This window comes from Pholcus phalangioides, unplaced genomic scaffold (assembly GCF_987345545.1).
Source record: "Pholcus phalangioides strain wild (caught in Gottingen) unplaced genomic scaffold, Ppha-v1.0 ptg000011l_1, whole genome shotgun sequence".
NCBI lineage: Eukaryota > Metazoa > Arthropoda > Arachnida > Araneae > Pholcidae > Pholcus > Pholcus phalangioides.
The window spans coordinates 11,855,121-11,879,654 of record NW_028301604.1 but is presented as its reverse complement, the minus strand read 5'-3'; the positions used below and the strand labels follow the sequence as shown (position 1 = coordinate 11,879,654).

At 35.0% G+C, this 24,534-nt stretch overlaps 1 protein-coding gene across 4 annotated transcripts in view; it reads right to left on the bottom strand.

Annotated features, from left to right (window-relative positions):
- Nucleotides 1-24,534, bottom strand: part of LOC149080065 (palmitoyltransferase ZDHHC20-B-like) — a 92,066-nt gene that overhangs the window by 50,642 nt on the left and 16,890 nt on the right. For all 4 annotated transcript variants that reach the window (XR_016193526.1, XM_089239019.1, XM_089239017.1 and 1 more), the window contains exons 3-6: nucleotides 17,343-17,437; nucleotides 11,466-11,586; nucleotides 4,519-4,588; nucleotides 1,368-1,400 (exon numbers count right to left, since the gene is read on the bottom strand). Coding sequence is in view for 3 of the 4 variants with exons in the window: in XM_089239019.1 (XP_089095145.1) it covers nucleotides 1,368-1,400; nucleotides 4,519-4,588; nucleotides 11,466-11,586; nucleotides 17,343-17,437 (319 nt within the window). In the remaining variant the exon portion in view is untranslated. The remainder of the gene's footprint in view (nucleotides 1-1,367; nucleotides 1,401-4,518; nucleotides 4,589-11,465; nucleotides 11,587-17,342; nucleotides 17,438-24,534) is intronic.

The window sequence follows — 24,534 nt, the reverse complement described above, 5'->3', positions numbered from 1 at the left end:
AAACACTTTAATCTGCATAAGTTTTTTGTTATTTAACACATCTGTTAGATTAAAAAAATATATTCAACAACATTGGCAATAAGTTTTTGACTGTTTTAATATTGAGTTGGCTTCTTAGGTCAAAAACCTAACCCTGATCTCCTATCCAAATTTTCTGAATAAACAGCTCATTTTGGCTTAGTAAATTGAACACATGTAACCAATATAGACTCTTTATGTGTCGAAAAATTTTAAATTGCAAATTATAATTTTGCTTTAATTATTGTAATAAATTTGTGTTTAAATATAAAACATTTTAATATGCAAAAACATAAGTTTCTCGTCATGTTATATACCTATTGTGTTCAAAACATTATCCAAAAGCATTAATTTAGGTTTTTGATGGTTTTAATCAGTTTCTGACACGTGCCATGTCAAAACCCAACTCTGGCATTAGCACAATAAAACATAAAGGTGATTTCAAGCAAAAATAGAAAGATATTGTAGTGATGTTGAAATCTGTTGAAAAATACTGTTATAGAGGGATTTATCATAGAAGATATCATTGTATGAAGGGGAGTTCAACATAAGATTAAGAGGCAAACTAAACAAGATTTAAAAAGATATAATGATAAATATCTCTACAACAATAACAAATGTTGTTTCACTGTTAAGAAAAAAATTTCCCCCAGCAGAAAGACATGGTGCATGCTAGATTCAGATAAGTATGTTAATTTTTATCATTGCTACAGTTTTATAGTTAACAATGTTATTATGTGATTGCATTATATTAATAACTATAACAATGTTACAGTTCTGTAGTTAATTAAATGGATTAAAATGTTCTCAGGACACTTATACTTACATCTTAAAATTGACAATATGTAAAATCACATAATACAGTAGAAATGCAATATAGAAATTAAAATGGGTAACCAAGTGAAGAGTTGAGAACTTTAAATGAATATAAATTATTTTTTTAATGATATTTTATGGAAGAGAATTATTCATATTAGGCTATTCAGTCACATATTTTCAAGCCAAACCATTGAAATTCGACAAACCATTTATTAGAACCAATTTACAAATTCAAATCACCCTTATAAAGCCAGCATGATCATTTCAACTTCTTCATATTCTGATAACTTATAATCTTTACTTATCAGTTTCAGCATTCCATTGAAATAAGGGATTTTTCAAAAAGAAATCTTCAAAGTTAAGCTGAAGTCAGGTTATAAAAGAAAGCAGAAGGTTACAAGAAGTCATTAATTTTTTTATTGGAAAAAGGTCATATTATGCTCTTAATTTTTTTTAACCAAAACATTGCATGTTTTATTGATATAATATTTAAAAAAAAATTGAATTTGAACAGAGTACAAGTTACTTACCAAGGACAATGATGATCCATTTTTAGAACACATCTGAAAAAAATTTAAAAATACATTACCAAGCATTTGCCAAAAATTAACAAAAGATATAAATTTTTTAAACTGGTCCATAACACTGATTTCAGCAAAAAAAAATTTCCTACATTCATATATAAAGTATAAGTATGTATAAGTACATACACGTAATGAATCCTGTTACTGACCTCTAAACTGTTGGTTTTCATGGATGACACAAATTGTTACTAATGCCAAGCATTGCTTTTACTGATGTAAAGCTCAATATATATCAATGGAGTGATGTACAATGGTGATATGGAGTGTCGATCACGAACTATTTGGCACAATGATAGGTAAGTGTAGGTGTGGAGGAATGCTGGGAAAATGTTACTTAAATAACTGTATTGCATTTGAAGCAAAGTTTGGTGAAGGAGGCATGACAGTGTGAAGCTGTTTCTTTTGGTTTGTACTTGGCTCATTGATTCCTGTGATGAGAACTATAGACATAAAGACTTTTCCTGACATTTTAGAGAACTCTATACTGTTGTTAACATTATGACAACTGTTTGGTGAGAGTACATTCTTATCTCACAATGATCACACTCTTGTTTACACAGCACAGGTCATGTGAAAATGGCTTGGTAGTAATTACAGACGTGCCAACTTTTGAAATCCAGAAATCCGGGGATTCTCCCGAGGGGGGACACCCCCCCCCCCCCGACACTCACAGACTGGATCAAAAAAAAATATCACAAAAAAAAAAAATTGAGAAAAAAAAAATTAATCAATTAAGAAAAAGTTACATCCCCCCTCCCCCCACACAAGGCAGGTTCTGTATTGCCCCTGAGCAGAATATAATTCTATGTCAGTCTTTCCGTGCCGAATAGAGAAATCACATCTACATACTGTTCATAAAGTATGTTTTCTTTTGTGAATGCTATCAGTGATTCTATCTTGGGTATATGAACTCTTAAAAGCTTTACATTTTAGCTTTATTATAGCTTAAAGTTTTATATTTTCTTTCTGAACACGCTTAATCGGAAGAAACAATTTAAAAAAAACTCAAATTACAAAGCTGCCAACGAAGAAACGTGTTTACCGCACGGCTGTTAATGGAATACAATAACGATTATACAGGAATTTTGGCAACCAAGGTCATGCCCCTGATAAATTATTGCCGATAAACGCTACGAAAACGAAGTCGCGTCTTTGCCAGTTGCTTAAATGCAGTCACAGAGACTTTTTTAAGGCTGCTCGATGGAAATGATTACGGCTGTCATCTATGGGTGTTTTCCCTAACGACGACGGTAATCATTGACGCCACGGCAACGTGAAAGCTCGCGTAAAATCTAATTTTCTGCCAAAAACCGGAGAAATTTTAACAAATCCGGAGAGTGGGAGGAAGGATGAAAAATCCGGAGTCTCCCGCCTAAATCGGGAGAGTTGGCAGGTCTGTAATTATATTGTGGAATTAGCCTGACATTTTTAATTTCAATTTCTTTTGGGATTAATTTCAATGCCAGCAAAGTAACTCACCCCCCCCCCCAACTTTCTAAATATATATATATATAAATATCAGAAACCACAGCTCTTTTGCAAGTATAATAAATCCCAGCAACTATGCATAAAAAAATTGGTAGATAGTTCTTCCAATAGAGCAATGGCTATTATTGCTCCAAGGCAGAAAAGCCTAATACTGAATTTTCACTCATTTATAACTTAGCAAAAATTAAATTTCAGGTATAAGGATATTTCAATTGCATGGCGTAGCTTGGAAATTTTTTTTTTTTTCATCTCTCAGTCATATGCGATTTCATTCATTTGTGAAGCATCACACAGTCATTCTATGCTTCCCCACAGAGAGTAACAGGGCCACAACAGTACAAATAGTCAACCAATAAACTTCACTCATAGTTTGAAAAATAGATAGCAGATGACAGCACTATAACAAGTATTACAGAGACATACTTAACGTTAGGTTCACAACATATACATTCATTAGAAATTCCATCGAGTAGTGTTTCTCAACCTTTCTGAACCCAAGGACCAGTAAAATGTCTGAAACAATCTGATGGACTGATTGTATCTCGTATTACAGGACATTTCTGTGTTTTTAGTTGTTCTGAGTTTCTTTTTATACATTTGTCCCATTTTTTAATGGTGTTTGTTTAAATTTATATTGTTCACTAAAATTGTTAATAAACAGGATTTTTATAACTTATAATTTTGGGGATAAATACAAATATTCACATCTCACATTGTCGAGTTAAACTGGTTTTTCTCAATTTTTCAGCAATTTTAACTATAATTGGGGATTTTGCTGACTTATGGCAACGTTTTTAAAGACAATTGGCAACGTCCTGAATTTTACAGTAATCTGGCCATTTGAATGTTTTCTTCTGTCAAATTTTTGTTTACTGCAATTTGTAGAAACCCTCTATTTCCCCCACCATTAACCCGTTTCCCACAGTAATTGGAAAATTTGTCATAAATTGCATTTTTGGGCTGCAAATTAGTGATATCCCCTATTCAGGACCACAATTTTCTGTATTTTCCTTGATGAACTTAAGTATGAAGGTACAATTTTTATTTGTGAATCCATATGGATATTACTATAATATCAATTATAACAACTGAATAATTTTCCATCCAGTTAGAACTAAATTATCAAGTCTGCCAGTGGACCACCTACACCATTGTCGCGGATCATAGGTTGAGAAATGCTGCCATAGAGGAATATGGATGAGATGCATTTGTGGTTTAGTAGTAGTAGTCCGTCCATGCTCACGAAGGCCAACTTAACCAATTCTGTGGGTAGAATACCTGGTGGAATTTATTAATTAGTAACCAAACAATCAGATTACCAACCCTGATCCTCTTGCATGTTAAGCAAGTGTGCTTGCCCAGCAGGCAAGAGGACCTGAATTTAATTCCCGGAGGAGACAACTAACTTTTTTTGTCAAAGGTTTGCATTGGCATAACATCTAGAAAAATCTCTTTCCGGGACATGAAAACATCATCATCTCTCAATTTAATGTTGCAAGTTTCATATTGTTGCTGTGTTAATGATTAAACACAAAATATAATTATACATTTCAAATCAAATAGATAAAATTTGAGTCACCCTATATATAATATGAATAACCCCACTTACAGACCACAGACGGAACAATGATGAGCTCGATCTGGTTTTATGTGACGACATTTTTCACAATACCGGATGGCTAAAAATGAAAAATAACTTCTACAAATGATTGAATAAATTTGCATAATTTTTTTCATAGCTAAACAAATGCAGTAGTTTTGAATAAATAAAATGGGTCTATTATAGCACCCTGTTTGGACAAATATCAACTGATTTGGAAAACACTGCTTTAAGTGAATACTAGCTAGTCAAATAGTTAAAACATCCAAACAAAGAACTCATCTATACTAGGGTTTCTCTTTCGTGATCTTGCACCTAAATTTCACTACCTTTCCTAGAATCCCGTAACGAGCTTACATTCCTAACGAAAAGAGCCTGATTTTACAGAGGGGGAAAAAGCGAGCCGATTAGATGCTGGCTAAACACAGTTATTCAGAAAGGTGTCTTTATGTTACTTTAAAGCATACAGGTAGATTTTCAGGCTATTGATAGCGCTATCGTCTTTGAAAGAAGCAGACATTCATGAATGTATGTAGGTTACTCGTTAATAATTGTTGTATCCTTCAGGTATATTGTGACTCTCACAGGGGTTACATTTCTATGGCACTCAGACAGGATTGTATAGAAAAGTACGGGGGGGGGGGGGAAACGGTGGATGGCTGAAGGGATCAGAGAAAATGGGTAGATTGGCTGAAAACTTACTCTAAATACACTATTGACAAAAGGGTGGGGCAGACAAAGATCTGTATTCGAATATATTAGAAATTCTTCTGTAGATTTCCGACAATACTGAAAGAGGTGGTAATATAGTTGAGCAATAACAGTTAAGCACAAATCAGGTTTTTTCCTTTGTGTAAGACACACCACAATTTTTAGACAGCAAGACAAGCCTTAATTGTCTTACACCTTCAACTTCTACCAAGGAGAGAGAAGCAGAGATGATCAGATTACCTTGACATAACTTAATTTTGGTTAATGATATTTTGTTGAAGGGTTTATTTTTATTTTGGGGGGCATTTCATTGGCATGCGAAAATTTTTTAAGCCAGAGTATAGTCATGGCCCAAATATCCTGGAGTAAGGGTATGTAGGCTGGAATCTTTGGTGGGCTCCCAAACCAGACTTTCACAGGCAGGGCCGTCTCAAGACCATCATGGGCCTCCAGGCCAAGTGATTTTTGTGAGGCCCTGCCTATTAAATTCTTGAAAATTTCAACTACATCTCATTTTGTGAGGCCCCTTTTTTGCTTGAGGCCCCTGGGCCACGCGTTAAGACGGCACTGTCCACAGGCTCTTTTATAGTGAATTTATAGCATGTAAAAAATGATAATTGTCGTAGGGCCCCAGGGCTAGAACACTGACAGCCCTACTCTTGTGGAGGCCATGGGTACAGTAGAACCTTGATTATCAAAGCTAATGCAAGATGTTCATGAATATCCGATAACTACAAATAATCTGCCAGAAATGAATTTTTTTTACATTATCAAAATAATCATAAAATAGTAGGAATGAAATAAATATTTATGCATATTTTTTTTTCATGCTTAAAATGATTTCAGTATATATGCTCATATTATTCATGTCCAACAATCACAATTTAAGTAAAGAATATAGAAAATAAAAAAACCTTATTTATATAATTTACTTGATTAGCTGGACTTGATTTCTGCAGTGACAAGTGGGGCATTTGTTCGGGCCCTTACAATTTTATCCACTAAATTGAAGCAGTATATATTTAGAAATGAATTGCCTTTTGGGTTTGATAATACGATTGAATAATCGACGTTTGGGTGTACCCAAAATTCAAAAACGAACACAGCTATACGCGTTTCGGAACTATATGAAGTTCCTTCATCAGTAGCAGAAACGAAGAAGAAAGAAAAATATTGAAAAAACTCCTTATAGCGGGAGTTACTCGTTGTTGTAGACAAGAGTCAAATTCAAAATGAACTGGCAACAAAAGAGTAGAGTAAGAGGACGGGAAAAAAGAAAAATGGCGGAGCCAATCGCAACCGAGAACGTGATAGTGATGCTGATAGAGAAGAATAATTATTGTAGAAACTGTTGCCAGATTTTTGAGAAGGGTGGTGTGCTAGATAGGTCGTTGACCAACTGGTTTGTGTTTTTGATGTGGAATGATTCAAAGAAATCCAAGTCAGACGGTGAGGGACATTTTTGGATGATTTTGGCAGAAGAGATGTCAAATTTATGGTCAAAAGACCAGCAGTGTTGGACTATGGATGAGCGGTTAAGGTCTTGGTTGCTTATGTATCTTCTATGCTCGTTTAAACTGTATTTTAGGGCATGTTTAGTTTGGCCTATATATGATAGTCCACATTGGCATGAAATGCTGTAGATGCCCTAGTTGTTGAGTGTGTCAATGGGATCTTTTAGTTGAGAGAAACAAAGTTCAGGGTTTATTGACAGGGGTGAAAACCACAGAAAAATTGTATTTTCGAAGGATTTTAGCGATGCATCGGCTGGTTTTTGGGAAGAAAGGCAAAATGATCAAGTTTTTGTGTTCATGTTTAGGCTTGGTTTTGGAAGTGTTTTTGATCAGTTTGCTGTGTAGATTATCAATTAGAGAGCTACGGTAGCCACGATCGATGCTGAACTGAATATCCTTAGAGCAATAGCAGTCGATCGTGGCTACCGTAGCTCTCTAATTGATAATCTACACAGCAAACTGATTGAAAACACTTCCAAAACCAAGCCTAAACCTGAACACAAAAACTTGATCATTTTGCCTTTCTTCGCAAAAACCCGCCAACGCATCGCTAAAATCCTTCAAAAATACAATTTTTCTGTGGTTTTCACCCCCGTCAATAAACGCTGTTTCTCTCAACTAAAAGATCCCATTGACACACTCAACAACTGGGGCATCTACAGCATTTCATGCCAATGTGGACTATCATATATAGGCCAAACTAAACTTGCCCTAAAATACCGTTTAAACAAGCATAGAAGATACGTAAGCAACCAAGACTTTAACCGCTCATCCATAGTCCAACACTGCTGGTCTTTTGACCATAAATTTGACATCTCTTCTGCCAAAATCATCCAAAAATGTCCCTCACCGTCTGACTTGGATTTCTTTGAATCATTCCACATCAAAAACACAAACCAGTTGGTCAACGACCTATCTAGCACACCACCCTTCTCAAAAATCTGGCAACAGTTTCTACAATAATTATTCTTCTCCACCAGCATCACTATCACGTTCTCGGTTGCGACTGGCTCCGCCATTTTTCTTTTTTCCGTCCTCTTACTCTACTCTTTTGTTGCCAGTTCATTTTGAATTTGACTCTTGTCTACAACAGCGAGTAACTCCCGCTATAAGGAGTTTTTTCAATATTTTTCTTTCTTCTTCATTTCTGCTACTGATGAAGGAACTTCATATAGTTCCGAAACGCGTATAGCTGTGTTCGTTTTTGAATTTTGGGTACACCCAAACGTCGATTATTCAATCGCAGTATATATTTACCAATAAATTTTAAAAAAATTTACTCATTACAGGAAAGGGGTTTCTGCTTTTTCCCCTTCTTTTTGATATATATTATTACCAAATAACATTACCCTCCTTGGTATTATTAATATTACACAACTTTGTTATGTGACAATTGATTTCTGTTTTGGTTCTTTTTTACTTTTGTGAAGTTTCAAAAATTTTTGTATAGTACCCTGTAAATTTGTTTCCTGGATAACTGAAGTTCTACTATACTAACAGCCAGGGCCATAACTGGGGAGGGGGAAAAGACCAACTGCCCCAGGCGGAAAAACTTAGGGGTGTGGCAGTTTTAGGTGGGAACAAATAACACCATTACAAAATTATATAATTTTAAAGGTGTTGGGGGCAGCAAAATAATGTTTGCCCGGGCGGCAAAAATGCTAGTTACAGGCCTGCTAACACAGAAAACGTTGATTAAAAAAAAAAATTCTCAAGTCACAAAAACTTGGGAAGTACATCAACAAAAATTCAAACATTTCAAACCCTTTTCATCATCCCTCTCAAGGGGCAATGTTGCCCACTTTGGGAAACACTGTTTAAAGAGGTTTCATGTCTAGTTTCACATCTTTGCTCATAATAATGTCATCCAATGCAGAGCTGCAACTAGATGCTTGGCCAGCTGGGGCAAGCACATATTTTGGCACCCCCTTGTAATGTTGGAGAAGTTCAAAGGGTGAAATTTGTGCTACTTTAGTCCAACTCCCAGGGCAGAAGGCCCACCTGCCCCCCAGTTGCAGCCCTGATCTAATGTAAAGCACATATCTATGATAAATAATTTGCTTCAAGCACTGCTCACTATTTTACCAACTTCTGTTGAAGTAGAACAAGCAATTTTTGCAGCAGGTATTTTTGTTAATAAACTGCACACAAATCTAAGTGATGGCAGTGTGAATAACTTTACACTAACTTTAATGTTTTTTTTAAACATTATTTTGCCAACAGTAAAAAGTTGTAATGACTCTGATAGATATGTAAAATAATTGTGTTTTGTTAAAATATTGATCTTTCTCTTATAATATTGCATTTGAATAAAATTTACATTACATCTATAATTAAAACAAAAATTTTTTATTCTTTATATTTACAATCATTGCTATGTCATGCAGATTTATTGAATTATTAACTATGAATATATACACTCAGTAGCCAAAAACTTAGGAACAACCCTCACTCAAACTTTGACTCGTCCGTACAACACGTGTGCTGACGTAATAAACCGGATTTGCAGATAAAACACTTTCTCCTGGTCAGAAGCACCAGTTGACATTGGAATTTGCCTGTTCATGGGGAAAACAAGATATTTGAGTGACTGAACGCAGAATGATTGTGAACGCCAGAAGGGACAGTTCCAGTATCTCAGAAGCAGCTAACCTTCTTTGCTTAATACAAATACCACACCACAATAGGCAAAATGCCCAATGAGGTGGCTGAGAAAAAGATGCCCATAAAAAATATGGATGTCATATACTTCAAAATTACAGCAACCCTAATAAAAAGGCAATTACAAAAACTAGGAATAGTATATATACAAGATAAAATATTATCAACAGAGGCTTTGAATGAATCACAAGAACAAAAAATTACTTTTGAAAGCTGTATGAGCCCTGGCTTTATCATAGGAAACTATGGTAATTTAAATCATTGTACAAGCATATTTTAAAAATTGTATAGTGCTAAACCTTCCACACAGTAATTTCATGCTACTTTAAATTATTAATGGGGAAATAAAAGCTCTTGTGAAATATAAAAAGTGGCATCACAACAAATACAGCCAGACCTCAGTATAACATCTCTCTCCTGGGGACAGAATAAAAATTACTTCATTAAGCAGGGTGATTTAATAAAGAGTAAATCCACAATTATTACATTTTATTATCATTCTCTAACGTATGCATTTTAAATTCTTTATTCTATAAAAATAGGGAAGCTACTTTCTTTTTTCAAACATTTGATACAAGGCAGGGCCGTCATTTCAACATTTTCCGGGGTGGGGGGGGGAACACATGTACTCAATGTATGTATGTATATATATTTATATATACACTGAAGAGCCAAAAAAAACTGGTACACCTGCCTAATATCATGTAGGGCCCCCGCGAGCATGCAGAAGTGCCGCAACAAGACGTGGCATGGACTCGACTAATGTCTGAAGGATGCTTATGTACCTGTCACCTGTCAGAGTCGTATCTAGACGTATCAGGGGTCCCATATCACGCCAACTGCACACGCCCCATACCACCACAGAGCCTCCATCAGCTCGAAGCAATTGGAACCGAGACTCGTCAGACCAGGCAATGTGTTTCCAGTCCTCAACAGTCCAATGTCTGTGTTGTCGGGCCCAGGCAAGGTGTAAAGCTTTGTGTCGTGCAGTCATCAAGGGTACACAAGTGGGCCTTCTGCTCCGAAAGCCCATATCGATGATGTTTCGTTGAATGGTTCGCACGCTGACACTTGTTGATGGCCCAGCATTGAAATCTGCAGCAATTTGCGCAAGGGTTGCACGTCTGTCACATTTAATGATTCTCGTCATTCGTCCCGTTCTTGCATGATCTTTTTCCGGCCGCAGCGATGTCGTAGATTTAATTTTTTACCGGATTTCCGATATTCCCGGTACACTCGTGAAATGGTCGTACGTGAAAATCCAAATTTCATCGCTACCTCGGAGATGCTATGTCCCATCTCTCGTGCGCCGAGTATAACACCACGTTCAAACTCACTTAAATCTCGATAACCTGCCATTGTAGCAGCAGTAACCGATCTAACAACTATGCCAGACACTTGTTGTGTTATATAGGCGTTGCCGACCGCAGCGCCCTAGTCTGATTGGTTCCATATCTCTTTATTTGCATACGCATGCCTGTACCAGTTTTTTTGGCTCTTCAGTTTATATATACCATTGTTAGTGTATTTTCAAAAGCCGGGGGGCAACGCCTGCCCTCTCTAAATGACGGGCCTGATACAAGGACTTCCCAATATAATGTCTGTTTTCTATGGAAAGATCGGGGTCATTATATATATATAATGAGCATCGACTGTATCTCTTTTTTAACTACATTTTCAGATTTTTTTTTAATAAAAGAATTGAGTAAATAAAACAAGAGATCCATATTATATTACCTTTCTTGTAAGGAAGTATCTATTATAGTTATGGCCCTGCTCCAGGCTAATATGAAAAATCGATAGTCAACTGCTTTGAAAGAAGAAAGTATGACATAAAGGAAATAAAAATTGATAAGCATTTTCTGGTGGGCTCACATCAAGCAGCGCAATTTCATATATTCAAATGATTACCATAAGAAACTGTTGTGTTATCAAAGTGATTCAAATGAAGCAATATTTTATAGCATCTGTAAATAAAGATTACAGCTAATTACAGTCAAAAGACCTAATTGATAAAAAATGTATATGCAAACAATATAAAGATGAAAAAATCTTTACAGATAAACAAACCTCCATTCATTGTGCGACAGGAAACTGGCAAATCTCTAGCAAAGCTCTCAAGTAACCTTCTTTGGTTATCTTCACTAATATCTTTACCTAATTTTTCTGCTTCAGATGGTGGAAGCTTAAACTAATAAAGAAAATTTCACATAATTTATTCATAATCAAAAATAACAGCTACAAGAGTTTTAATCAAAACATTTCACACAAATTATTTATGAATATTCATAAATAATTTGTATTATTGAATATGTTAGACTCATAAAAAGGGGGTCTGTTATCTTCAGTTTATATCAAAATTGTTTTATCAAAATGTGTTTTGCCTTCGCATAAAGTTAATCCTAGCCACATAGGCCAAAACATACTTCATTTATCAATAATAAAATCTGAAATAATGAAAGGGCTTGTTGGTCATGTTTTTGTAGAAAAAAAAATGATTTTCAACTCTCATATTTACATTATCTTTAAATGTTCAAGAAAGTATTTTTGTATTATTTCTATAAAAATATCTAAAAAGAGGAAGGAAAAAAACCCAAGATGCAACAAAGCAGTATGCAATCTGCAGATTAAAGTATTTACAGTATGCTAGTAATATCAATTATAAGCCAGTCAACATCTGGGCGGTCACATACCACAACAACGACTACCAACAGGCAGATCGCAAAAATGGTAACTAGTCAAGAAATGCCTCCGCATCAGATAAAAAGTTATCATTGATAAAAAAGTCTCTGTCAACAATTTGTCATTGAATCAAATATATAGACCACATATGGTTTATAAGAGAACAGCCTGGAGACCCTTCGTAAAACCAACTGATAAAAATAAAAGAGTAAACGTGGCTTGTAAGTATTTGTGTGAAGAAAAAAAAATGGTTACCTGTTTTGTTCAGTGACAAAAAGTGAAGTTTAAATCGTCTTGATGACTATAGAACATACTAGCATGACCTATAGAAAAGGTCAAGGACATTCTGCACCAGAAGGAAAGTTTTTAATAGTTGGGGGAACATTTTAATATACAGACCTAGTTGTCTTTCCCAGACAACATTGACATTGATGGACCATACCCTGCTTCCCATCTCCAAGAGGAGATTTTAAAGCATTTTCCCAGGGATGGGTGCATCCAGAAGTCCAACAAAGCAAAAAGTCAGTAGAAACTTTAAAAATGCATAAAAACCAGAAAAATAACTAAAATAAAAAACGGTTTGCAGGGTTAGCATCGCTAGGTCAATGGAATTTTTTAAGACCGGAAAAACAGCCGATAGGTGGCGCTGACATACACAAGTCAGAGAAAAGTGTATCGATCCGCTCCATCCAATCTGTCAGAACTGAAAGATGTGATTCGTCGAGAAGTGTCATGTATACATCCGGACCTGCTGCATCTACCGTTGCCGGATTTGTGACTCGCCTGCAATGTGTTATCCCCTGCAATGGTAGTCATGTGGAACACATACTGTTGTAATAAACGACTTGGGGGCATTCTGTTTGTTATTGATATATATTTTTTCACTTATGTATGTCAGCGCTGTAACATGACAACCTGGGATCCTTCACAAAGTCTTTCATTTCAATAATTAATTCTAGTTTAGGCCCCAGGGACCTCTGGGTTACTGGAAACCACCCGAGGTACCCGCTGGCATTCTGGCTTGGGCCAGTTATGTTCGCTAAGTCTGGCAGTCACGGGTTGGAGTCTCCTGGTTGTGGGGCGAGAACGGGACCAGAGGTCGGGCTACCGATGTCCCACATAAATTCCGCTTGCACCCGTGTGGAGGATCCTGGAGCTTGTCATATTACCTTCCTCTCCCGATCTTAGGGTCTCGCGGATCGCTGGTGGGGATCCTGCAGAGTCATCATCTAACTCAGTATAAAGAATATGAAGATATTATTGTGCAATATTAAATTGTGATAAATATTTTGCAATATAATTATACAGAAAAAATATGCAATGTTTTTACCTTCATGCTGTCTGTGGCACATGGACCACTTTTCGGTTAATAACTTCATGATAAAAATCAATCTGTAATAGGCCTATCATTGCGGGCCCTGGCCAGGTCTCCAATGTTTACATTCTATATGTTGCCAATTTCTATATGTCAAAGTTTCGCAATAGTGTTTTTATTTCATATAAATATGCAAATGAGATGCTATTTGTTGAAAGAATTGATAATTTCAGTGCCATCCCATTCTCAGTTGTGATTCGTTCTCGCATAGCTGATAAAACGAAGGGTTTCTCCATATATACCTGCAGCGTGCTAGGTATCGACGCAATCACATTCACACATTCTCACGCATGAGTTCTATAATCAATTATGTAGAGGTTCGTTGCTCAGCCATCTGGTCTCGCTCTGTGGTGAAGGTTCCTCTTCCTTTGTTGTCATGAGTTGACAAAAAAGTTTCCAGTTGTGATGTGATGCTAGAGTATAACTTCGCCTCTCCTCTCGTTTATCGTCTCTCTATCCATTCCAGTGGTCTGCAAGTGAAGTCAAGGGGGACATCCTCTTGTTGGAGATGGAATATTGCTGACAGACCTCGGGACATGCTTACTTCCATCTTGGACTTGTTTGAGTGGTGTTCTGCTGAACTTGTGCCATCGAGGTGAAGACCTGGACTGATCTTCAGTAGTTGGAATTGTGAGAACGAAGTATACACTAACGGACAGATTCAGTGAGGACGTTTCAATAATATTTGTGATATATTTTTTTATTAACTTTTAGGAGAGAAATTTATTGCACCATATAATTCAAACTATTTCAACAGATTGAATGTTGCTAATAAATAATATTAGTGGAAATAACTGTATTTCATTGTTGTAATTCGCAAATAGATTTCTATGTTGGGAAACATTAAAACAAACTGGGATGTACTAAATACGGTACATTACAACGCCACCCATCGGCTGTTTTTTTAGTTACTTTTTTCTTGTCTTAAAAAATTCCAGTGACTTAGCGATGTTAACCCTGCAAACCGTTTTTTATTTTGGTTATTTTTTCAGTTTTTAGGAATTGTTATAGTTTCTACAGACTTTTTGCCCACCCGGTGTGAATTGTCTGCATATAAATCTTAATAAATCATCAAGAATCGTTTATCTATATACAGGGCATCCATAGTTAAAAGACCCTATTTTAAAGTAGTCTACAGGCGAAACAAGTCATCAGAAAAGTGTGAAATTTTGTAGGACTTCATAAAGTGATGAGAATTTGTTTCAGGGGAAAAATCTAGTTGCCCACTGTCGCCACCAGAGGGCGTTTCACTTTGAATACCTGTAGTAAACATGTAAATTTATGTGATGTCAGCAGCTGTTGTAAAACCTAGAAACATTCATGAGATCTTGCTTCTCAATGTGTTTGCTGCTCACAATGACGATAAGTTTACGAGATCGCGTTTTCTTGGTCAAATTGTTTTACCAAAACAGTAATTCCACAGTAACTGCTCTACAGAAATATCAGACTTAGAAGAGGATTCGAATAGGTCCAATGAATGTTAAAAACCTTCAGATTATAACAACTAAATTTGAAACCACAGGATCGTTGGCTGTTCGTCCTGGAAGAGGAAGAAAACAACCTGTTTCTATAGACACAGTACAGGAAGTTCCACTTCAGGTGGAGAAGAGGACAGAGCTTCAAATTCTCGTAGTAGCACTAGTATCAGGCGTGTAGCACAGGTGTTGGATAGGCCCCGTTCAACTGTCCATAAGATCAAGCAGAAAAAAAAAATATTCTCCGATATTACCCGTACAAACTTTCACTTGTGCAGCAGTTGCTTCCACATGATTATGACGCTAGACTCCGGTTTTCACTGCAGTTTCTAGCTAGCATTGAGGGCGATTCAGAATGACCTTGGAATATCCTCTGGACAGACGAAACGTATTTTCACTTGGATGATGCAGTCAATACTCACAACTGCCGAATTTCGGAATCAGAAAATCTGCATGCTATCTTAAAGATTCCGTTGCTTTCACCAAAAGTGACAGTATGGCGTGGATTTACAACATCATTTATTTTCGGTTCCTACTTCTATGCAGAGTTATGTTCTACAGGTGCAGTGGCATGTTCGATCACCAGCTGGAACAATTTTGTTCTGTAACAGCAATGCACATTGCTGTTACAGAACAAAATTGTTCCAGCTCTGCGAGCACGTCACTGCCTTGCAAACACAATCTGTATGTAAGACGGAGCTCCTCCACACATTGCAGTGTGTGTTAAGAACAAGAACGTGTCATCAGCCAGCGCTTCCCCAATCCCCGGACCTTAACCCATGTGATTTTTAGCTTTGGGAGCATTGAAATATCTGGTAAGTCGTGACAATCCAAGAACTTTACCTGTCCTTAAAGGCAGCATTTCACGCCACATGCTGAACATTTCCCCGCACACACTTTGGTCAGTTGTGGAACATGCCATTTTGCAATTTCACATGGTATCTGAAAATGGTCATCACGTGGAACATGTTTTGTTGCAGTAACAATTGTTAATATTGTAAACGTTTGCCCAAATGTGTCATATTTTAATAAAATGCCCTCTGGTGGCGACTCATGTGCAACTAATTTTTCCCCCCTGAAACAAATTCCCATCACTTCATGAAGTCCTCCACAAAATTTCACAATTTTCTGATGACCAGTTTTGCCTGTAGGCTACTTTAAAATAGGATCTTTTAATTATGGATGCCCTGTATAAAAGTCATGATAAATCATTAAGAATCCTTTAACTTGTAAGCATAATCTGCTACTACCTAGTAAAATGATTTGCAGGGATAAACATGTATTTTTACAACATAATACTCCAATACATCATTCCACTTTTACACAGTGGGGTTTTTACAGTATCACATGCTTTGCTTGGAGATGCCAGCATCAAGTCAGGATCTTAATCAAATAGCGAATGTGTGAGATAGCTTAACCTGATTGGTGAACAACAAGGCTTGGATGGACAGGCCTCGGGTCAGATGTGGAACCAAAGGAGTGTGATTGGGGTGGTGGTCCATCCCAAGAGCTTAATAATATGCAAAACAATTTTCCATTCTGCAAAATGTGGGACAATCCAACCAACCTACACATTAAATTTTCCCTCCAGACATCACCCTGGATCCATACCTGCCCAGGTTTCCATGATGACCAAAAAAGTTGGTATTAGCACCTGAAATATTTGATTTGTGATTATCAGTCACGAGTCTCTGAGGAATTTTTTTTCTGAGTTCATGTCAACTGGTCTTTAGACCAGTATAAATAAAATATGGAAATTGTTAAAGTTAAAAAAAAAGAAACACTATTTTGGGCCATTTTTTTTGGGGGGGGGGGGTAGATATATGCCTGGCTCCTTAGAAATTCAACAAGTGTCTGAGTTTTTTTTTCTCTATTTGTTAAGCCCTGGTGTACAACAATGAGAAGTGATATCAAACTGCTGCAGAGCTGAAAACAGCTACAGAGAAAGTATTGTATACCTCTGGGTCCAGAAATTTTCCAATATCTTGTTCCATGGAAAAAGAATGCGATTTCATCCCAGGGAAAATAAATAAATATGCAAAATATTTTTGTGCCTGGTATTGGAATTCAGAAACATCCCTCCCCAAACTTTTGGTACACTTGCTTTTCATGTTTTGGTTCACCAGGTTTAAATATATTTACATTTGAAAATTAATACTATGAATATGCAGTCTTGTACATGATGAATCAAACCTCAAGTAATTTTTTCACATCATCAAATTTTTTTTCTGCTCATTGTGATTTTCTTACTGTGCCTAAACTTTCGAAACTCACTGGATATTTCATATCAGCATCTTAAAGCCTCATCCTTGGTTTTAACAAAATGTCTGTTATAAAAATGTAATTTTGTGCTCTTGAATGTTGTTATAACCACGTTCGGCTGCATATAACACAAGACAAATGAATCATAAATACCTGTTTTGGAACTGTTCCAACTTTAGTGACAATAGTTTGCCAATATGCCCATAAAAATATCGCAAACACAGCGTGGTATACAATCAAATAAAAAACTGGAAAAAAAAAAGAATTTTAGTTTTTACTATATATATGCATTTGATTATTTAATGAAATCAAAACAACTTCTTAAAAGTAAATCACCTTAATCTTAATTTTCAAATCCCAGCCCAAAAAATGACTGAAGATAAAAGCAACTTAAATTCAAGCAACATTTTTATGTTACACTCATCATTAATTTGATAATTGCAATCCAATCATTTGATCATTTTTGTTGCACCACGGTCATTTTATGCACACGAGGGCTAATTGGACCAGGTCCTACAAATTGCCGGTTCCGAACGGCAGGCTTGTTTTTTATACTGATCGAGAGGTTGGTGCACTAATCCCTCGATGGGGGAACTCCCTGCAGTAGCAAGTTTTTCTGCGGCCATGTCGCCGTTTTTATTGTACCCCTCTGTCAGGAAAGTTTTTGGACAAGTATGAACCGGGTATCAAACTCGCGACACCTCTAAACATCCTTTGGTACTTTAGGCGAGTATCTTATCGACCTGGGCTACCGTGCCCCAATTGCAATCTAAATTAATTTTCAAAGGAAATTGATCCAGCGATAGTCTACATATAATTTTAAATTTCTTCAAGAATTTAACTTACAACTGATTGAACATAAATAACCCCTCCCCATTCTTTATTAAAAATTCATTCATTATTAATGATATATATCAAGGAAATCTATTTCATTTAAAAATTAAATCTTTCAACTGATTTAAAAATTAGGCTTGTATCATGAAATGTAATACTACCGGATTCCAAAACTCAGAAATGAGGATGTACATGTGCCCTTTCCAATGTCACTTACCCATGTTTATAACAGATGGTGCCACTATATACTGACAAAGACCAACACTAACTTTTCAACCAGAACTAGGGTTATATATTTCAGAAGCAGAGAAATGAGGACACATGCATGGGCACTAGGGTGGCCCTTATTTTTCAACTTTTAAAAAGTTTAGCTCCCACCCCTATCTGTTTCATTCAACAAAAAACTACCCGTGCAAAATTTTAGCTCAATTGAACAATTGCTAGGTGACCCTTGAAGTTGAAACATAGTAAGACATGTTAATTTCCAATAAGCAATGATAAGTTCCGTTCAAAAGTGGTATACTCTTCCCTATCTTAGCCACTTTTTCTCTAAGAGAAATTCATGAGGACACATCCAAGCACAACACCAGCTCTTGTTTAAAACCTTCTGAATCTAATTTCTTATAAAAAAATTTGTCTCTGGCAACAATCTGTAACACAAATCATTGACACAGACTGTAAAAAATACCCAACTGCTATTAAATCCTCTTTTAAGAAATACACCCAGTGGCAAAAAAATTAAAAATACCCTGCTACTCACCACTAATATCATGCAGGTCCTCCTCTGGCGTTGATGACCACAGAGATATTCTTCTAGGCATAGACTCTACAAGTTGATGAAACTGTTGAGGAGGAATACTATCCCATGCTAAACAAATATGGCAGCTTTTAATTCCCTCAGATTAGAAGGGGTTGTTTCGGAGATTTTAACAGACCGTTTAACCTTATCGCACAAATGCTCAATTGGGTTGACATTGGGTGACTGCGGGAGCCATTGAAGCAAATTAAAACTCTGAATCATGTCCCTCAAACCAATCTGAGATAATTCCTGCCCTGTGGGAGGGCGCATTGTCCTACTGGAAATAGCCACCATCAGGAAACATTATGTGAATTGGTAGATTGGTATTTCCAACTAGGTAGAAGGGACCTGGAATATTGCTTTGTGCAGGAGCCAATGTGCTTTTGAGATGGTCCTCGTAGTGCACTGTATTACTGAACAAAAAATAGTATTCTCAAGATAGATGTTTAGGTTTTTCAAAAGTACTTGAGAATTTGAATTAGTAGTTGGGTCATTCCATTTCAAATCACCCGGCAAAATGCCAAAATGACACCCATAGTCTCAGATTTCAATGATTTTTTTTTTATTTGTTGCATTCACCATCCTTATTAACCGTGTGAAATATTATTTGCATATCTCTAAAACTTTTTGAGAAAAAAAATGTTGAAATTTATGAAAAACTGATGCAGATGACTTTTCCGAGGCTCAATTTTTAAGCGGCATTGTTTGAGAAAATAAATCATACCTTTTTCAATTTTCAATATATTCAAGTGAAATTTTCACTAAAGCGTTCACAAAAACATACGGAATATGAATAAAAATAATTCATACACTTACATTTGAAATTTACATGCAAAAAAATTATGTAAACTTTGTTTTTGAGGAATTTTTCGTTAGAAAAAATACAATTTTTCAAACATATTTTTAGACCAGAGGCACAGCAGTTACCAAAACAACTTTTATTTTAAATTTCTCTTAAATATATGAAGTAAAATACTGGAGAAAAAAAATAATGGTTTTTTGACCGTTAATATGTTTATTCTGGCTCGCAACACAAAATTCATCGAAATAAGACTGGATCGTTCCAATTTCAAATCATTCAACTAGATACTGAAATGCAACACATCATCTCAGATTCCAATTATTATTTTTTGTTTATTGCTTCTACCATGCTTGTTGACCATGCAAAGTTTCATGTACATATCTCAAAAACTTTTTGAGAAAAAAAAATGTTTTCTAACCTCACGAATGACGTCTCTTAGGCTAACCCCATTCAAGCAATATTATTTGTGAAAATATATAACTTTGCAGATTTTCAATATATTCAAATGAAATTTCCACTAAAATGCTCACAAAAAAATGTAGATTATGACTAGGAAAGAAAATTTAAACCTTTGCATTAAAAAATTAGATTGCAAAAAAAATCGTTGAAATTTAATTTTTTAACAAAAGCCATTTACAAAAGCTCTCCTGCTTTTCTCACGGCATATTCAGTGACATTGAACTCTTCCGATTTTTTTCTTTGTTCCCCTTTCTTAAAGCAGGGGCCAGACTTAAAATTTGCAGTTTTCCCCTTGTTGTGATGGGTAAATTATCTATCTCTATTATTTATTTTATCTTAACTTAATAGGGTCTTATTTCTAATTAACTTTATCAAAATATTCATATTTGCTTTCTGTTTAATATCTTCATTAAGTGTGCTTTGAGATTCATTTTCTGGTAATTCTTCAAAAACTTTACAAACATTTGATTTTAAAGTGTTGCAAGCATATTCAACTTTTCTTTTGGCATTGTTTGACTTGCACTGTGGAGCTACCCTATGAAGTTTAATTGGTGACTCTTCTATGTTCTGTAGAGATTAATTCATTTCTTCAAGTGCTTCTTGTTTAATAATTGACATTTTTCCAAGTTACTTCTCTACATTACTATCACTGTTCATCTCTTCACAGTATTCAGTTTCTTCATTTAATTTATTGTTGTTTATATTCACTGTCTCTACAGGCATGGCATATTTTTTGCCCTGGAATTGATTTTGTACAACCATTTATTTCATTTATACATAAAAAATACAAGTTTACTATCCTTAAACCTTTTATTTTTTTCTTATGAGATTTTAAAGGATTAAAGCATGCTTCCGGATATATTTCATACTTTGAGAAAAAAGCTCTATGATGCTTAAACACACAGTAGATAAATGTTCAGAACTTGCTCCACTCCTCAATATTGATGTCCAATGATGTAATGGGTAACAGATTTTACACTTTGCATAACACTTTTTATGACAGTCAGATAGAGTTTTTTTTCCAACACTATAAATTTCAAGTGTCTTTTCTGACATTTTACTTTGAATTCCAAAATGATGATATAAAATATTTAGCTCAAATGGAAATTGTTTTATCATAAGAAAAATTTGCTAACCCTGGAGTAGGCTACTTTATGGAGCACATTCTCTATCTTCAGCAAGATCATAATTGAGACTTGCATCATTGGATGGGGGGGGGGGCAGTTTAGTTCTAACACTTTTGTTTTAGTTTTCGCAATGAAGCAGCAGCAGTGACTTTATCACCACCTGCTGGGATGATAAAGTCTTATAATTAAATAAAACACCAGCTGCCCTCTGAAGGACAAAGACCAGTGTGCCATAGTTCATATCTTCACAGAAGCTGCTATTATTTTTCACAACCATCATCACAACAAGAAACATCACATCTTATATATCACCACCAGGCATTATATACCTTAGGTTTTCAATTCTACTTTCTTCCATCTGCCTCAGCTACAACAATTAGGTTGTAGCTGATAATTATTTCATTCTTTGTGATTTAATGCCTCATATTCTGGCTTTTTATCAGCAATTTTAAATTATTTCTTGGGAAAAATATATAGAGGCTTGTGTTAAATATTATAATGTCAATTTTTTTTCACACAAGTATAACCATTTCATATTTATCATATACATTAAATATATGTTTATTAAAATATATGCTGTAAAAATCAAAGTAATTAAAAAAAAATTTAACACTGTTGTGGTAAAATAACTTTATAATTAAGCATGTTAAAAAACTTCAAAAATTAATCTATATATATGATTAATATTATCTGGATTTATCAAATACAAAATAATTCTTTATGCAAAAATATATCAGATTGCAAAAGTTCGTCTTTGTTGCATCATAAGAAATATTTATGGATCAATTAAAAGTGAAATTAATTATTTGGAATTTGAACACTTCTAAGAATCTGAGCATGAAGGTTTAATTTGAAAAATTATTTTATTCACCCAAAACCTTTTTTTTTCACCAACTCCCATTTGACACATTACATTAACATTTCTAATTATTTCATGAATTCATTTAATCGTAGAATTTTAAAATTTATTAATTGTTTTGAATTATTGCATTAACTACTCATGGAACTTAATTTAATGAATACTGTAATAAATGTATAAGCGTACATGAAAAATAAAATATAAATTTCTTTTTACTAAGCATGAATCATTATATTAAGTCAAAATGTACAAATATAATTAATGTAGTCATACAAGTAGAATTGAGTTTTGTTACTCAAATGTATTAACTGTCAAAATAATGCTTACTTTTCTACAGTCTTCTTAATATATTAATAGGATTAAATTTAAAAAAATTGAAAATTCATGCTGTGCATCCAAAAAAAAAGTGTTTAAAAAATTGTGTTAAAAAAAAAAATTAAAAAATTAAATTCAAATGACTTTTTTCCTCTTAGGTTTAAATTTTTTCTATTCATAATCTGCATTTTTTTGTGAGCATTTTAGTGGCAATTTCATTTGTATATATTGAAAATCTGCAAAGTTATGATATATTTTCACAAATAATATTGCTTGAATGGGGTTAGCATAAGAGACGTCATTCGTGAGGTTAGAAAACATTTTTTTTTCTCAAAAAGTTTTTGAGATATGTACATGAAACTTTGCATGGTCAACAAGCATGGTAGAAGCAATAAACAAAAAATAATAATTGGAATCTGAGATGATGTGTTGCATTTCAGTATCTAGTTGAATGATTTGAAATTGGAAAGATCCAGTCTTATTTCGATGAATTTTGTGTTGCGAGCCAGAATAAACATATTAACGGTCAAAAAACCATTATTTTTTTTCTCCAGTATTTTACTTCATATATTTAGGAGAAATTTAAAATAAAAGTTGTTTTGGTAACTGCTGTGCCTCTGGTCTAAAAATATGTTTGAAAAATTGTATTTTTTCTAACGAAAAATTCCTCAAAAACAAAGTTTACATAATTTTTTTGTATGTAAATTTCAAATGTAAGTGTATGAATTATTTTTATTCATATTCTGTATGTTTTTGTGAACACTTTAGTGAAAATTTCACTTGAATATATTGAAAATTGAAAAAGGTATGATTTATTTTCTCAAACAATGCCGCTTAAAAATTGAGCCTCGGAAAAGTCATCTGCATCAGTTTTTCATAAATTTCAACATTTTTTTTCTCAAAAAGTTTTAGAGATATGCAAATAATATTTCACACGGTTAATAAGGATGGTGAATGCAACAAATAAAAAAAAAATCATTGAAATCTGAGACTATGGGTGTCATGGCTGGGTGATTTGACATGGAATGACCCAGTTGACTTAATCACTTAACATGTATAAATGTGCCTTTAGTCTACCTCTATCAGGTGCAGATCCAGGGCAATTTGTCAGCTACGTAGTGGAGGTAAAAAAACCTTCCTTTCCTTCAAAATGAGTGCAACTCCAGTCTATTGCCATGAGCAAAGGCTGTATGATGACCACACATCCCATATTTTATTTGACAGAACCATTCTTTTTTCACATTAGTTTTTGCTCCTAGGCTTTTGAAGGCAGACCCTTGATCTGAGTCTGACCTCTATTAAATGTCAGCTTTGGGAGAATGGCCCTCTTATAGAACTTTTCGTATATTTGCAAAGAAAGTACATATCTATTGATAGATTTAAAAGATCAGCTGATTGGTTGATGTACCCAGTGCCAATTACAATTTTTTCCAGAAGTACAAGAGATCGTATGAGTGAATGACTAATTAAATTCCTGTGGAGTCCCATCTTGGCATGTGCCCCAAAGCAGGTTTTGCATTGTTTTGCAATGAGTCCTCGGCTGCATGGACCCCCCACAAGGGTGGGGCTGACCGGGCTGGGACAATTACAAAAATTTTGTCTTTTCACGCTATAAATTCAAAATAGAAGGGCCCATGAAAAGTCTGGCTTGGGGCCCACCACAGATCCCAGCCTATGGGGCCCTGCTCCAGGATGTGGGGACCATGCTCGGTTGACTGGCAATGCTCTACTGTAAAAAAAAACAGCTAGCACCTCACACAGCAGAATAAACTACTTCTGAAGGAGGCCAAGGAAGTTGTGAAACAGAAGGGTTATACTTTCGTGTGGGTCAAAGATGGTAAAATTCTAGTGAGGAAGCAATTAGGTGATCGATCATTTTGTGTAGTGAATTCAGATGTATTGAAAAATTTGTAACTCAGGTATGTGATTGTTTTTGCCTGTTTTTATAAATGGATCAGAATTTGACATTTTCTACAATTGATGATTTCAAAATATTTTGTAATGGCAATATAAATATCATCAGAATCTTATAGGCCACTTGAATATACGTAGTTTACGTGCAAATTTTGACATCTTTTTTGCATATTTAGATCAGCTTTATGTAAAACCGTCAGTAATAATACTAAGTGAAATCTGGATCTCTGAATGTG